Source organism: Mauremys reevesii, linkage group 21 (assembly GCF_016161935.1).
Source record: "Mauremys reevesii isolate NIE-2019 linkage group 21, ASM1616193v1, whole genome shotgun sequence".
NCBI lineage: Eukaryota > Metazoa > Chordata > Testudines > Geoemydidae > Mauremys > Mauremys reevesii.
The window spans coordinates 8,583,675-8,597,487 of NC_052643.1; the positions used below are offsets into that span (position 1 = coordinate 8,583,675).

Consider the following 13,813-nt stretch of genomic DNA (forward strand, 5'->3'; position numbering starts at 1 on the left):
TCCAAAATGTGCGCACTGGGAGGGCTGAAGCTTGGCATGCAGAATCTGAAACTGGTACTGCAGAGGCCTATTGCAAAAGACTCTAGATTTTACCAGGGCCGTGTCCCCCAGTGCACACATTTTAAAACAGCATCAGAAAAGTCCCACTAGATCTAGAAGCTTTCCTCCTAGGGTCCTGCACCATCAGTGCTGTAGTAAAAGGGTCCAGTGCACAAATGTGGAGTATATGAAATTTGAAGTGACTGTGCAATTCAATGCTCCCCTGTCAAACTAAATATGGTAGAGAAAATTTAGAAGATGGAATGACTGAGTGAGCTAGGAGAATCAATCTATCTAAGGTACTTCTACACGGTGGTATCTAAACACCTCACAATCTTTAATGCATTTATTCTCAAAACATCACTATGAGGTAGGGAAGTGCTACTATCCCCACTTTACAGATGGGAAACTGAGGCACAGAGCTACTACAGCGGCACAACGACTGCAGTGCAGCTGTGCCAGTCTTGTGCCCGGGCGGCTGCGCTAACCACTGGACCATCCTAGGGTGATTGGACTCTGACGCAACAAAATTAATTGTGTGTGTGTGTGTGTTTATATCTATCTAGCTATATATGTATATAATTTTTAATTCTCCATACCTGTGTTACTCATATCACTTTAGATTATTAAGAATGACAGAATCTGAAAAAAACTTTTTTTAATGTTTGCATGTAAATTTGGACAATGAAAATCACTGAAGTCAGTTTCTTTGTCTTTATTTATTATGTGTATATAGAGAATTTTGCTTTCTGGCTGTCAAGCCATGGCACAATGATGCCCAGCGTGGCACCAAAGGGAATGTTTACTTGGGTTTTTTAAAAATATAGTCAGTGGAATTAATATAAATGCCTGAAGATATTTTTGTTGGTTACCGTCTTTTTTCAAACAGGTCTGAGAGTTTTTGACTTAAAGAAGCAGAATTTGGGGCCAAATTTGATCTAAAAATGTCCCTCTAAGAGGGAGGCTCTCAAAAGGAGGCTGGATAGCCATCTGTCTTGACCAGGGCTTCTCAAACTTCATTGCACCATGATCCTCTTCTGACAAAAAAAGTTACTACATGACCCCAGGAGTGGGAGACCGAAACCTGAGCCCACCCGAGCCCTGATGCTCCAGGCGGGGAGGGCCAAAGCCCAAGGGCTTCAGCCCTAGGCGGGGGGCTTGTAACCTGAACGCTACCGCCCAGGGTTGATGCCCTTCGGCTTCAGCCCCGGGCAGTGGGGCTTGGGCTTTGGCCCCAGGCCCCAGCAAGTCTAACACTAGCTCTGGTGCCCTGGGGTCATGACCCACTTTGAGGTCCCAACCCCCAGTTTGAGAACTGCTGGTTTAGACACAACAAAGCCTGCACCTTGGCAGGAGGTTAGACTAGATCAGTGGTTTTCAAGGACTGGGTCGCAGAACGCAAGGCACTGGGTTGCCTTGCTCAGCACCCAGGGACCCTGGCGGCCGGCCAGTAAAAACGAGTAGTCCCACCTGTTCTGACACCGTGTTGTGCCCCAGAAGCGGCCAGCAGCAGGTCTGGCTTGTAGGCAGGGGGCACCAAGGGCTCCAGGTGCTGCCCCCACCCTGAGCACCGGCTCCGCACTCCCATTGGCTGGGAACTGGCCAATGGGAGCTGGGGGTGGGGGGGGGTGCCTGCAGGTGAGAGCCATGCAGAGCCGCTGTGCGTACCTCTGCCTAGGAGCCAGTCCTGCTGGCCACTTCCAGGGTGCAGCGTCGTCCGCGGTGCCAGGACAAGCACTAAGCCTGCCTCTGCACCCCAGCTGCGCCGTTGACAGGGAGCTGCCGGAGGTAAGCCCATGCCCCAATCCCTCCCCCAGCCCTGAGCCCCCCCAAACCCAGAGCCCCTTAACGCACCCCAACCCTAAATTCCAGACTATGTCCAGTCTCTGAGTGCAGCATTGCACATACCTATGGTGCTTAAAAATGAGTAGAAACAAATCTGAGAGGGACTCACTGAAAGCCCTTGATCAAGTCACTCACCGCTTTGTGCCTCAGTTTCCCTACCTGTAAAATGAGACCATCCGATGAAGAGAAGCATATTAGCGCTAAACTCAATTTTGAGCGTGTCACTGAGGAAAGAGCTCAGAAATGTGTTTGTTTTTAAAGTGATTTTTGATCCCCACATCGTCCTCCCCCCCCAGACTCCCCTCCAAAGGCCTGATTCAAAGCTCCTTGACAGGCTCGCAGTCCCACTGGCTTCGGATCAGGCCCTGCCTGTCCCGTGGGAACACACGCTCCGGAGACCCTTTATCTGCGGAGGAAGCAGGGACACTGCGTAGCCTCCCGCCCCCGGGGGACCCCCACGCCCAGCTCGGCAGAGGCCCCGGCCCCGCCCTCCAGCTGTGCGCGGCTGGTCAGACCGCGGGGCGCTAGGACCCGGCGGAAGGCAGGGGGCGGCGAGGCACGTCAAAGGGCCGCGCCGAGCGGACACCCCCCAGCCTGGCAACCGGGGCCCGGGCGGGCAGCGGCCACCGCCCCGCGGTAAGGGCGGGCACGGGGGGCATCGCGTGCCCCGAAAGGGGGGGGGCTGGAGTGGGGGTTGCCCCCGCGCGTGCCCCGAAAGGGGGGGGCTGGTGTGGGGGCGGGTGGCCCCGCGCGTGCCCCGCAAGGGGGCTGGAGTGGGGCAGGTGGCCCCGCGCGTGCCCCGAAAGGGGGGGGCTGGAGTGGGGGCGGGTGGCCCCGCGCGTGCCCTGAAGGAGGGGGGGGCTGGGGATGGTGGCCTCACGCGTAGCCCAAAAGGTGGGGCTGGAATGGGGGTGGCCCCGTACGTGCCCCGAAAATGGGGCTGGAGGCATAGGGGAGGGGGCCCTGAGTGTGCCCTAGGCTGGAGGGGGGGGGGGTTGGTGGGCTCGGTCCTGCGTCTGCCCTGAAATGAGACTGGGGTGGGGGGTCCCCACCTGAGACCCTGTTACTGGAAGGTGCCAAATTTCTCACAGAACCTACACCCCCCTCACCCCCCCCCCGCCACAAGGTGCCAGTGCAGGGTGGGTCTGGGGGGCGAAGCAGCCACCTGCTGCCCTGGAGAAGTCCTACTGGGGGTGGGCTTGTGCCGTGAGAGGGAACCGATCACTCTGGGTGGAGGCGGGGGGGGGGGCACTGCTGGATTCACGAGTGACTGCCACCGATTGCCAAATCCAGGCTTGCTCAGGATCCTGTCTGGCCAGTTGCCCTGAAAATGTAAAAAAAATCGGATGGTACCAAAATAAAGTAATAAGAGTGTCTCCATTGACAAGATGCTCAGGTTTTCATCAGCTTCCAAACAGCGTCATTAAGAATACACACAACCTCAATCCATTGGGACCTCCCAAACCCATTGACAAGAGCCCTGCTGAGTGGATCAGTACATTGTCTATCCTAACTGCTGTAATCCACGTACACACCTGGGGCCTGATGCAAACCCCACTATAATGGATGGAAGGACTGAGCTTAGTGGGTTCTGGGTCAGACCCATGGTCCCCCATCCTCACCATCGTAAGCCTTATGCTGGGGCAGTGGGAGGGTTAGCCATTAAAAAGTGTGGTCTTGTCTGGCAGTTGTCCACAGGTGGGTCCAGGTGTCTCTGTGTGGATTCATCCTCAGGATTAGGGTCTTTGTGAGAGGAAGGACGGTCTGAGGTTGAAGGTACAAGCATGAGACACTGGAGAGCTGGGTTCAGTTCCCTGCTTTGCCACAGACTTCCTGTATGTCCTGGGGTGGAGGCCTAGATTATTATTATTTTTAAAGGCATTTAGGTGTTGCTGCACTCAGTGACAGTCAATGGAATTTAGGTTCTGAAGTGCCTAAATCCCTTTTGGAAATGAAACTTAGGCTTCTAAATCAGTTAGGCATTGCAACACTGAGGGCAGCCCTGCCTAAATACCTTCAAAATCTATGGCATTACTCTTTCTGTGCCTCAGCTCCCCAGATAATGGCACTTCCCTACCTCATAGGGTGTTGTGAAGAGAAGAACATTAATAATGGTGAGGTGCTTAGCTACTGTCTAACAGAGGCCATATAAGTACCTCATATGGGAGGGGAGTTTGGTTTTATAAAACACTTTTTTCCACATCAATACAATTTAGTTGTTTGGCTTTAATCCTTCCCCTGTAGTGTTTACAACTCAAACACTGCTGCATTTTGTTAGGGCAGGAGAACCAGAAAGGGAAATAGACTAAGTTGTGAAACTGACTAGCTTACTTTCACTGCCCAGGCTAATGCAAAAATCAAACAAAAAAATACCCCCCAACAAACAAAAACAAAATCACATATCCCAAAATATTAATAAACAAGAAACACTCCCATAAACAAACCAGTACATTCAGATTTGCAATTTAAGGTGTTATCAAGAACGTGAGGACGGATGTCATCTTATGCAAAAATATGATTTGTTACCCACTATCCCTTGAACGGGGCTCCTGAGATCCGATCTGCGAGAAATCCCAATGTCTATTCAAGTAGATGGGGGGGGTATGTGGCCTTTGAAAATCAGAACCCTTTGTTGGTTTGTGTAATAGCAGTTAGTGTGGGCGCAAATATCTAGAGTGTGGAATTTTGCTGCGGGTATGGAGGTAATGGGGGAGAGGGATCTGAATGGTGCCATGAGCTGACAGGAAAAACTCCTTTCCCAATTCCTTCCCAGGTTACTGGAAAGATGACCACCCTCACCCGGCAGGATCTCAACTTTGGACAAGGTAGCGTAGCGTGCTCCTCTCCAGAAGCTCATGAGGCTTCTTGCTGGCACAGGGAGTCCTGTGGAGATAGAGCTGGCTCTGCCTTGGAGTGTTGGTCTTCTACCCCTCAGCTACTGCTGCGAATGGGGTGAAACATGGTCTGTACAGGGAAAATGGGACCCCTTTATGCCTTGCTGGTGGGTTGTAGTATTGCAGGTCAGAGGTTATGATGACCACTGCACTGCCCTGTTATGATCTTTGGAGCCACAAGCTAAGCTGGGGTAGCTCTGGTCATACTTGGAAGTGAGACCTGTAAGGAGCACTTATAATCCTGGTTAACTTGCATAATTATATTTTTACATGGGTATATCATTAAATTCTGCCTTCCTCCAGTTCACCTGCAGTTTCAATTGGATACAGGATTTTTCTTTACTTCCAGTCATAAATGGTTGTATAATGTTGCTGTGGTGTTAAATAGTTGGCACATTCCACCCTAGAGGTGGTTGTATCTCAGTGGTGAATGCAGTGATCTCAAGGGTAAAACGCTTTGGGAGGACCGTCATGTCACCACAGTTCATAAAACAAGCAGTGTACAGATAAGATGATGATCGTGGGCAGCTGTTAACCAGCAGATTCCTGCAACCAGGACATATTTGCTGGGTTTGTTTTTCTTTACCTGCTTTCCTCCACCACCTCTTTGTTCTGTTCTCCAGTGGTTGCAGATGTTCTCTCCGAGTTTCTTGAAGTGGCTGTTCATCTCATCCTTTATGTTAGAGAAGTTTACCCCATTGGGATCTTTCAGAAGAGGAAAAAATACAATGTACCAGTCCAGGTAGGCGTCTCTCCTGTAGCTTTGTGGCTGAGGAAATACACGGTTAAACAGGGAGCATGCTGTATGTTCAAAAGCACTACAGAAGAGGTAGGTATTATTATGAATGCTTAGGCTCAAAGAGGTGCTACTAGAATGACATTTGTGGCCATGGATGAGCTATTAGAGGTGCGTTTGTTCTGGCTGGTGCCTAACTGAATTAGTTTATATTTGAACAAATGCAAACCCTTAATTATTTTCAAAGTGAATTGAGTGGTCCTGAAAAGGGATCAATTAACAACCCTGGAGTTTGAAATGTTACACTTTTATGCACAGAACAGATAGATCACAGGCAAGAGCAGTACAGATTTCCCCCATGCTGCCCCCACAATGTGCTGTAATCCTGGCAGGGAGGGACTGTCTCTAAGAAGACCTGTTGTGAGGTAGACACTGGTTAGGCTAGTTGTCAGCAGACACCATTAGACTTATTTCCCATAAGCCACTGCACAGTTATCAGATGCCAACAACTTCCAGTCACTACTTACCTCTGCTGGATTTGAACTGCCAACCTAGTGGTAAAATATTCCATCACAGTAGCAACCCCCTGAGGCCCTGCAGCCCACCAGCCCTTCTGCTATTTGATCTGAGTTCTCATTCTGTTTGCACAGATGTCCTGTCATCCAGAGCTGAATCAGTACATCCAGGACACGTTGCATTGTGTGAAGCCACTGTTAGAGAAGGTGAGGCCATGCCAGAGACCCTCGTATGGGGCATACTCCCTGCCCCAACTGTGCTAGTCACAAATAGAGAACTTTTACAGAGATTTGTATAGAGCAGTGATCCTCAAACTTTTCAGGATCACATTCCCCCTAACCCTGTCCACACCTCCCTCCCCCAGGGGCCGGGGCCACAGCTCCTGGGGGAAGTGGGGAAACGCGGTAAGGGGTCCAAACCTGGGGCTGGGAATGGAGCCACAGCCAGGGGCTGAGGTTGGGGTGAGGGCTGGGGTCAAAACCATGGCTGGGAGTGGGACGGGGGCAGGGCCGCAGCAGAGCTGGGGGCAGAGCAGGGCTGGGTGGCATTCTCTCCCCGCCCCCCATGGGGGCTTGCCCAGGTCTGCCACTCTTCCCCCTTCCCTCCAGTTCCTCTGCACCCCCCTAGAAGGGATGCACCCCACAGTTTGGGGACCACTGGTATAGAGTTAGTGACCTAATCAGTTTCCCCACAACCAGGGTCCAGGTTTGGTGTTATTCATTTATTCACATTGAAACAGGTAAAAGGACACCAGCAGACTGCTAACTAATATATATGTAAAAGCAGCAGAGTGCTGTGGCACCTTATAGACTAACAGACGTTCTGGAGCATGAGCTTTCGTGGGTGAATACCCACTTCGTCGGATGCATGTATCTGACGAAGTGGGTATTCACCCACGAAAGTTCATGCTCCTATATGTTTGTTAGTGTATAAGGTGCCATAGGACTCTTCGCTGCTTTTACAGATCCAGACTAACACGGCTACCCCTCTGATACTTAATATATAATGTGTCCTTAACGATGGTATGTTACAAATGATTAAAATTGAAACACTTAAAAATAAGGCTTATAAATCCTGAAGACACTTAGTCACTAGTAACTTTACTCACGTGAGCAGCCTTGTGGAAGTCAGGGAGACTATTAATGCAAGTGAAATTAGACACCTGCTTAAGGCCCCAGTCCGGCAGTGAGGTCTGGCCGTGCAGAGCTCATTGCCTTAGGCTGTTTTTTAATCTTCGCAGTTTGGCGTTGCTCTCCGTTTGGAGGATTGAAATAGGGCAGTTTCACTTCCTGGTTAATTTTCATCAATTTCACTTTTGAGCATTAGCCACAAAGCTGCAGTGGTTAGTTGCCAAGACCACGTGGTTTATTATTTTTCAGCACTCTTTCCACTGTAACTCAATAGATAATAGTCTGTTGGCTTTAGGATTTTTAAACGCTTATTTTTACATAAACTAAATTGTGGAGCCAAACTCGCCTTACTGGTGCTGTGAGTGTGAACTGTCCTCTGCCTTGTATTGTGATTGAGTTGGGAGGGTATATTGCGAGCCTCGTGTCTAATCCTTGCGGGGAGGTGGAAGCCTATGATGGCTGCACGTTGCCTCTCCCTGTAGCAGTAGCTAGAGAGGGAAATGTCCGTTGTGGTGGACTGCAGCTCCCTACAAGTCTTGGGGGTAGTCCCCCAACAGGGATCTCAGATCCAATAATAAACTGATAGGGCATTTGATTGTAGCCAGAGCAATCCAGCAGCCTTTCTAAAGCACTGGGAAAACACTGAAGTGATGTGGGGCTAGAGCAGGTCAGCATGTTCCTGATTCATAGGGAGCATCAGAGACGGGGGGAGCAGAGGAAAAGGGATGATCTGGCAGAGAGCTCCTGACTTGGTGTCTGTGCTTGCAGAATGATGTGGAGAAGGTGGTGGTAGTAATCCTGGATAAAGAGCACCATCCAGTGGAGAGATTTGTCTTTGAGATCACTCAGCCACCTCTACTTTCCATCAGGTAAAGGTTCCCTCCTCCCAGCCCAGTGCAACCAGTGCCTGCTTCCTTCTCCCTGTGTTCGACTTTGGGAAACAAGTACCCCTCCCTCTGGGCCAGGGAGCTCCCCTAATGATCTCTGTCTCCTCCCCAGCTCGGACTCGTTGCTGTCCCACGTGGAGCAGTTGCTCCGTGCCTTCATCCTGAAGATTAGCGTGTGTGATGCTGTGCTCGACAACAACCCCCCGGGTAGGACTGAAAGCCTCCTCTTCTACAGGTCGGGCTCTAACTGCTGCTCCAGTGTCAGCCTCACTGCCTGATTTTACATACAGCTCTTTGCGTAAGGGATGGTAAAATGTCTTTCCTGTGGCACCTTATAGACTAACAGATGTATTGGAGCATGAGCTTTCATGGGAGTATACCCACTTCATCGCTTCAATACATCCGTTAGTCTATAAGGTGCCACAGGACTCTCTGTTGCTTTTTACAGATCCAGACTAACATGGCTACCCCTCTGATACTTGACACTAGAGAGAGTTTTGCACAGCTGGGCTCACTGCCACTCAGGCAGAAATGGAGATTAAAAAAAAGTACACGGGATTTAATCCCCAAAAGATCACAGGGCATGGTGCATATTAGACATATGCAGCATCACTGAAATGCAACCAGCTCTAGGGTGGAAGGCAGCAGCCAACAGGCAAAGAGCATCCCGCTCAAGAGGTGAGGGTAGAAATAAAATGTTGATCATGAGCACTGGAGCAGAATCCGAATCGTATAAAAGGTGCCCTGGGCCAGTTGCATCAGGGGCCTGGAGTTGGCGATAGGTTTACAGGAGAGGGGAAGGTGGAGACCATGGAGGAGTCCACGGTTTCTGAAGTGGTGCTAAGGAGAGCGCTAGCAAAGTCAGAGAGATCAGGAAATGACAGATTACTTCCCCAGTCGCTTTTGGAAAGGAACATGTCTTGGTATTTGCCTAGCTGTGGATGAAACATGCAGAGAAGCTAGCTCTGTCCGGGCACTGCCCAGATCATACCCTGATCCCTCTGGCCATCTGATTACAGAGCCTTCCTCTCATCCCTGCCCCATCCCTTCTAGGCTGCACCTTCACTGTCCTGGTTCATACACGGGAGGCTGCCACGCGAAACATGGAGAAGATCCAGGTGATAAAGGTAGGTGATGCCTCTCTCTGCTTGTTGCTTGCAGTGAGCTGCATGGTAAAGAAGGATGGAAGTGAATTAAGGTGCTGCAGCTTTGGATTCTCCTTTCCTCAGTGGGATTATATTATCATGCCCTGGAAGGGCTGGGCCACAGCAATTCCTGGTGTCTCGAAGAGCTCTCCAAAGACCTCTCCGTAACAAGGAGGGTGGGAAGTTTTGCACTGGGAATGTACATGCAGTGTTGCAGGTGTCTGCCCTTTGAGGGGCACTGGGCCCCGCCTCACCTGCGACTGATCAGGTGATTCTAAAAGCTAACAAGTAGCCCAGCTGGGAGAGCAGCAGGGAGGCTCCTGTTGGAGATCCTTGGACTAGGGCCAGGAAGCAGGTTGGCTCCTGAGGTGGGACCTAGAGCAGGGGTTCTCAAACTTCATTGCACTGCGACCCCCTTCTGACAACAAAAATTACGACATGGCCCCAGGAGGGGGGACTGAAGGCTGAGCCTGCCCCATCCCTGCCACCCTGGATTTGGGGGCCAAAGACTTCAGCCCCAGGCAGGGGCCTGTAATCTCAGCCCCACTGCCCAAGGCTGAAGCCCTCAGGCTTGGGCCCCTGGCCCAGCAAGTCTAAAGTAGCCCTGGCGACCCCCAGTTGGAGAACCGTTGCCGTAGAGCAAGGTAGATCCCAGGCAGATGGCCTGTAGGCAGATTGGGGAAGAGCCGCCAGGAGCGAGGCCCTGACTGGCAGCCCCTGGGTCAGGGGAAGGGACTAGTTTGCGATGTGGAATTTGATACCAGTTTTACATGAGACAACTCAAGCTGAGACCCTGCGAAGAAGGGCCTGAACCAGACAGCGGGCAGGGTGGCAGTGCCCCGAAGGCTGGGTGGACAGGCCAGGCCGGTACATGCTCACAACACCCCCTGGGGAAACGGCAGGCCTGTCTTCCAGACGGGCAAGTCACTACAGGCTTGATCTTGTGAGGTGCTGAGCCCCCTTTCCCCTATGGATACGTAACCCACTGGGAGTTCTGCTTAGCCCAGGGCAGAGGTAAGGTCTGGAAGTGGAGGTCGGGGGAGGAGGAGATTGAGGTCTCTGGGTGCACAGGGTAATAAGCGCTTAGTAATCAAAGACCTCGGCTCAGGCTCTGTGTTAAACCCTGGCCAAGGGATGGGCGTGGTGGGCACTGTCAGCGTGCGGACTAGCAAGGTTTCCCGGTATAAACCACTCTTTAAAGCTGGGGGCTCCCTGCTACCTCCCCAGCCAGGCATGTGCTCTGCCTCTACTCCTCCCCCAGCCTGATCTATGGTCCCCCTCAAATCCTCATGTTCACTGCCCCACCCCCAGCCCCTCCTTACTCCTTTGCCATAGACCCAATGACTGGGAAGGGGGGGGAGCACTTGTGGGGTGCAGAAGGCCGGAGGGAGGGGCAGTAGTGGGTCCCTGCCACCTCCACCCAATGCTGCTCCCATTTCCAGCCCTCTGAGCCAAGAAAGGGAGGGTGCTTTCTGCAGTTCATTCCCCGTCTCTATTCCTGCCGCCAGGATTTCCCATGGATCCTGGCAGATGAGCAGGATGTGCACATGCATGACCCCCGGCTAATCCCCCTGAAGACCATGACCTCGGATATCTTAAAGGTGAGCAGGGCGCTCCAGCCCAGGCTGGCATGGGACTTCAATCTATGCAAACTCCCCGGGGTGAGGGGAATCTGGCTCCCACTGCTGTCATCTACGGGGCAACGGCTTAACACGGCTGTGAAGTCTCTTACCCCAGCAGGAGCTGCTGACACACTGAGTGCACTGAGCCCAGGCAAGCTTGGGAGGGCAGGACCTTCCCCATCTCAAGTATGAAACCTGTTTGTGGCAGGATGCACTGGCCCCATTATCCCATCACCAGTAAGTTCAGCCTGGCTCAGACCATCTACGTGTACCGGGGCTGGGGAGTGAAGTGCCCAATGGGCAAGCCAAAGACGTCAGAGGCGAGAGAGGCCACGGCACACACTGCTGGAGGGCTGGGTTGTAGCTCCTGTCTGTCAAAGCTGTTGGGTTGTAACCCCTGTCCACTAACGGTCGGATTGTGAGCAGCTGAGCACCTCATGGAAATGTGCCCAGCACCCCGAATTCCCCTTGGGAACTGTGCTCTTAAAGGACTGGGCCCTAGAGCCAGAATACATCCCTGGACTCAATCCTTAGCTTTTTGGTGCTGCTCCACAGCACCCGTTTACATCACCTCATGCACATAGACTCTGCTCACAGGTGCAACCTATGGAGAAGACCCAAGCTGATTAAGTCTGGTTTCCCCCGTCTACAGTACATTCCCCTAAAAGTATTAAGCCAGTACTGCTGGGTTACCTTTCTGAATCCCTTCTGTTACTCTCGTCTAGATGCAGCTTTATGTAGAAGAAAGAGCCCACAAAGGTACCTGATGCCGACTCTTCCCCTCAACTTCAACCTTGTCCAAGGCTCAGATCTTCCAGAAGAATCCAGTGTCTTCTAGGGGGACGCGGCGTATCTTGTTAACAGGTGCTTCTTCAGCTGGCCTCCTGAGTGACTTAATGTCCATTGAGCAGCTCCTGATGGCCAGGCTGCCTATGGATTTAAAGTGCTCTTACCACTATACTGTGTGTGTGTGTGTGTGTGTGTGTGTGTGTGTAGGTGTGTGTGTGTGTGTGTGTGTGTGTAGATCGTTACAGCAAATCCACAGATGCAAGGTGTGAGGGATGTAATGGAAACTGCAAGTGGGAATCGGTACTTCTCTCTTGCTCTTTCTGATCCCGATTTAAGCCTTTAGAGGGCAGCTCAGTTGCACATTGGTACTTGTTCGTGAATGTCCATTTTGTGTACATACCTCTGAGCATCCGTCTGGATAACTTGGCCGTGTTCTGTTGGAAGCCTAAGCTCCTGTGACTCCACCGAACTCACTAGACTTTCAGCAGGGACGAGTGGGGCCTTATCTACAGTGTGTGTCCACTGTGAGTGACTGATCTGTAGCCTTGTCAATAAATACTGAGCGAGTTCTACCATCACGGAGCTAGGCTGAATTGTGTCCAAGGCAGCTTCCCCCAGTGTGGTAGATGCACAGGCCTGTACTGGTGAGAACCATTTCTGTGACCAAGTATAACTGGCACTATTGCACTTGCGCTCTCAGTTTTCAGTGTTAGACACAGGTGATGGCCCCGTGTTTCCATGGGCAAGATCTAGGAAGGCTGGAGAACGTCCGCAGGATTTCTTTGGCGTCCCAATCTCCCCCTGTACACATACACCTCCAGGAGGAGAGGGATTCAGCCCTCCAATCCCATGGATCCCCAGGAAACTAGAGCCGTATGCACAAGGTGCTGGGCCTCCCTCTCCCACACCCTGTCTCCATCACAGCCACTGCGGTGACTTGCTGCCACCACTCAGGCTTCTCCCAAGGAGAGGAGGTTCCCATGGCAAAGGTAATACAGCATCAGCCACTTGCCTCTCAATGAAGGGTCTCCACTCCATCCTGTGGGGGAACAATAGGCAGGAGCATTGTCCATGTAGGATAGGCCCATCTCCTGCTCAGCCTCCCGCCCCGGTCAGGGCCCTCTTTGATGTGCAGTGCTGTTACTCTGCAAGCTGAGGCGAGAGCTGGAGTCTGTTCCTTGTCTGTGCTCCTACAAGATTTGTTTGAGGGAGGGGCTTTGCAAAAAGCACTCGAAGTTGCTCAACTCTGTTACCACTGAAATTTATGGCAAAACTCCCATTGACTTTCCTGGGAGCAGTCCGGGGCAGGTGTCACTTAAGTCTACACAACACCCTTTAGAAAAAACAGGGTTGCAGAAGGCCTCAAAGGGGCCTTCAGAATCTCGTAGTACTGGTGAGGGTGGAAAAGGGAAGAACATCGTTTGACTATTGGCTCCTAGACTGTGGTGACAAGGCTGGCACAGAAACACCCTCCATAACGAATCAGTGAGCTGGCCAGCATGGAATCACCTACTCCCAGGCTCAGAGAGCAGAACTCCATTAGACAAAGGAGAGTAAAGAAATTGACTGGGATTATACATAGCACTTTATTCACACCTATTGGCCAGCCAGTAGCATCAGCACTTCAGGGGTAAGGCAGACAGTTTACGAAGAGAAAAATAACCCCTCTCTTCCCCACCCCCAAATCCCTTTCCTTGGTCCTAGGATCACCCTGCACCTTCCCTCTATCCACACACAAAAGCAATAATGCCCAGGACTAGTGCACAGGGAGAGAGTTCTCTAGAGCTACAACCTGCTCCCATCAGCTTCATTTTACATAGTCAATCTGCAGCGCTCAGGACCACCCAAGGCTGAAATCAGGGTCTAGTTTCTTTCATGGCAAAGTGACATACAGGGGAAAAGAGGGCTTAGGTCCAGTGGGTTGTTTTTGTTTTCAGCATACAAAAGAGGCCTGGCACTTTCTGTTGTTGCTTTACACACAACACGCTGGAGACTCACCTTATTCTCCAGGGAAGCTTCTGTGCTGCCTGGAGAATCCAGATGTTTGATGAGAGATACCAAGAAAGCAATTTAATTCAGACTATTTACATCTTTACCTCCGGTGCCCCATGAACAGTTAGACGCAAAGCTCTTCAAAGATTCAAAACAGCCCTAACTCCTACGTGAGAGGGGGGAGTGAGTTCATGTTCCAAAGCAAAGTGCTCCAAGAG

At 51.5% G+C, this 13,813-nt stretch overlaps 1 protein-coding gene across 1 annotated transcript; it reads left to right on the forward strand.

Annotated features, from left to right (window-relative positions):
- Positions 1 to 2,385: 2,385 nt before the first annotated feature.
- MAD2L2 (mitotic arrest deficient 2 like 2) lies at positions 2,386 to 12,181 on the forward strand. Its single transcript, XM_039508979.1, has 10 exons — positions 2,386 to 2,520; positions 4,658 to 4,709; positions 5,402 to 5,520; positions 6,165 to 6,236; positions 7,929 to 8,029; positions 8,160 to 8,254; positions 9,101 to 9,174; positions 10,701 to 10,793; positions 11,540 to 11,798; positions 11,839 to 12,181. Exons 2-9 carry the CDS (start codon positions 4,670 to 4,672, stop codon positions 11,579 to 11,581), a joined length of 636 nt encoding a protein of 211 aa, XP_039364913.1. The 5' UTR covers positions 2,386 to 2,520; positions 4,658 to 4,669; the 3' UTR covers positions 11,582 to 11,798; positions 11,839 to 12,181.
- The last annotated feature ends 1,632 nt before the right edge of the window (positions 12,182 to 13,813 follow it).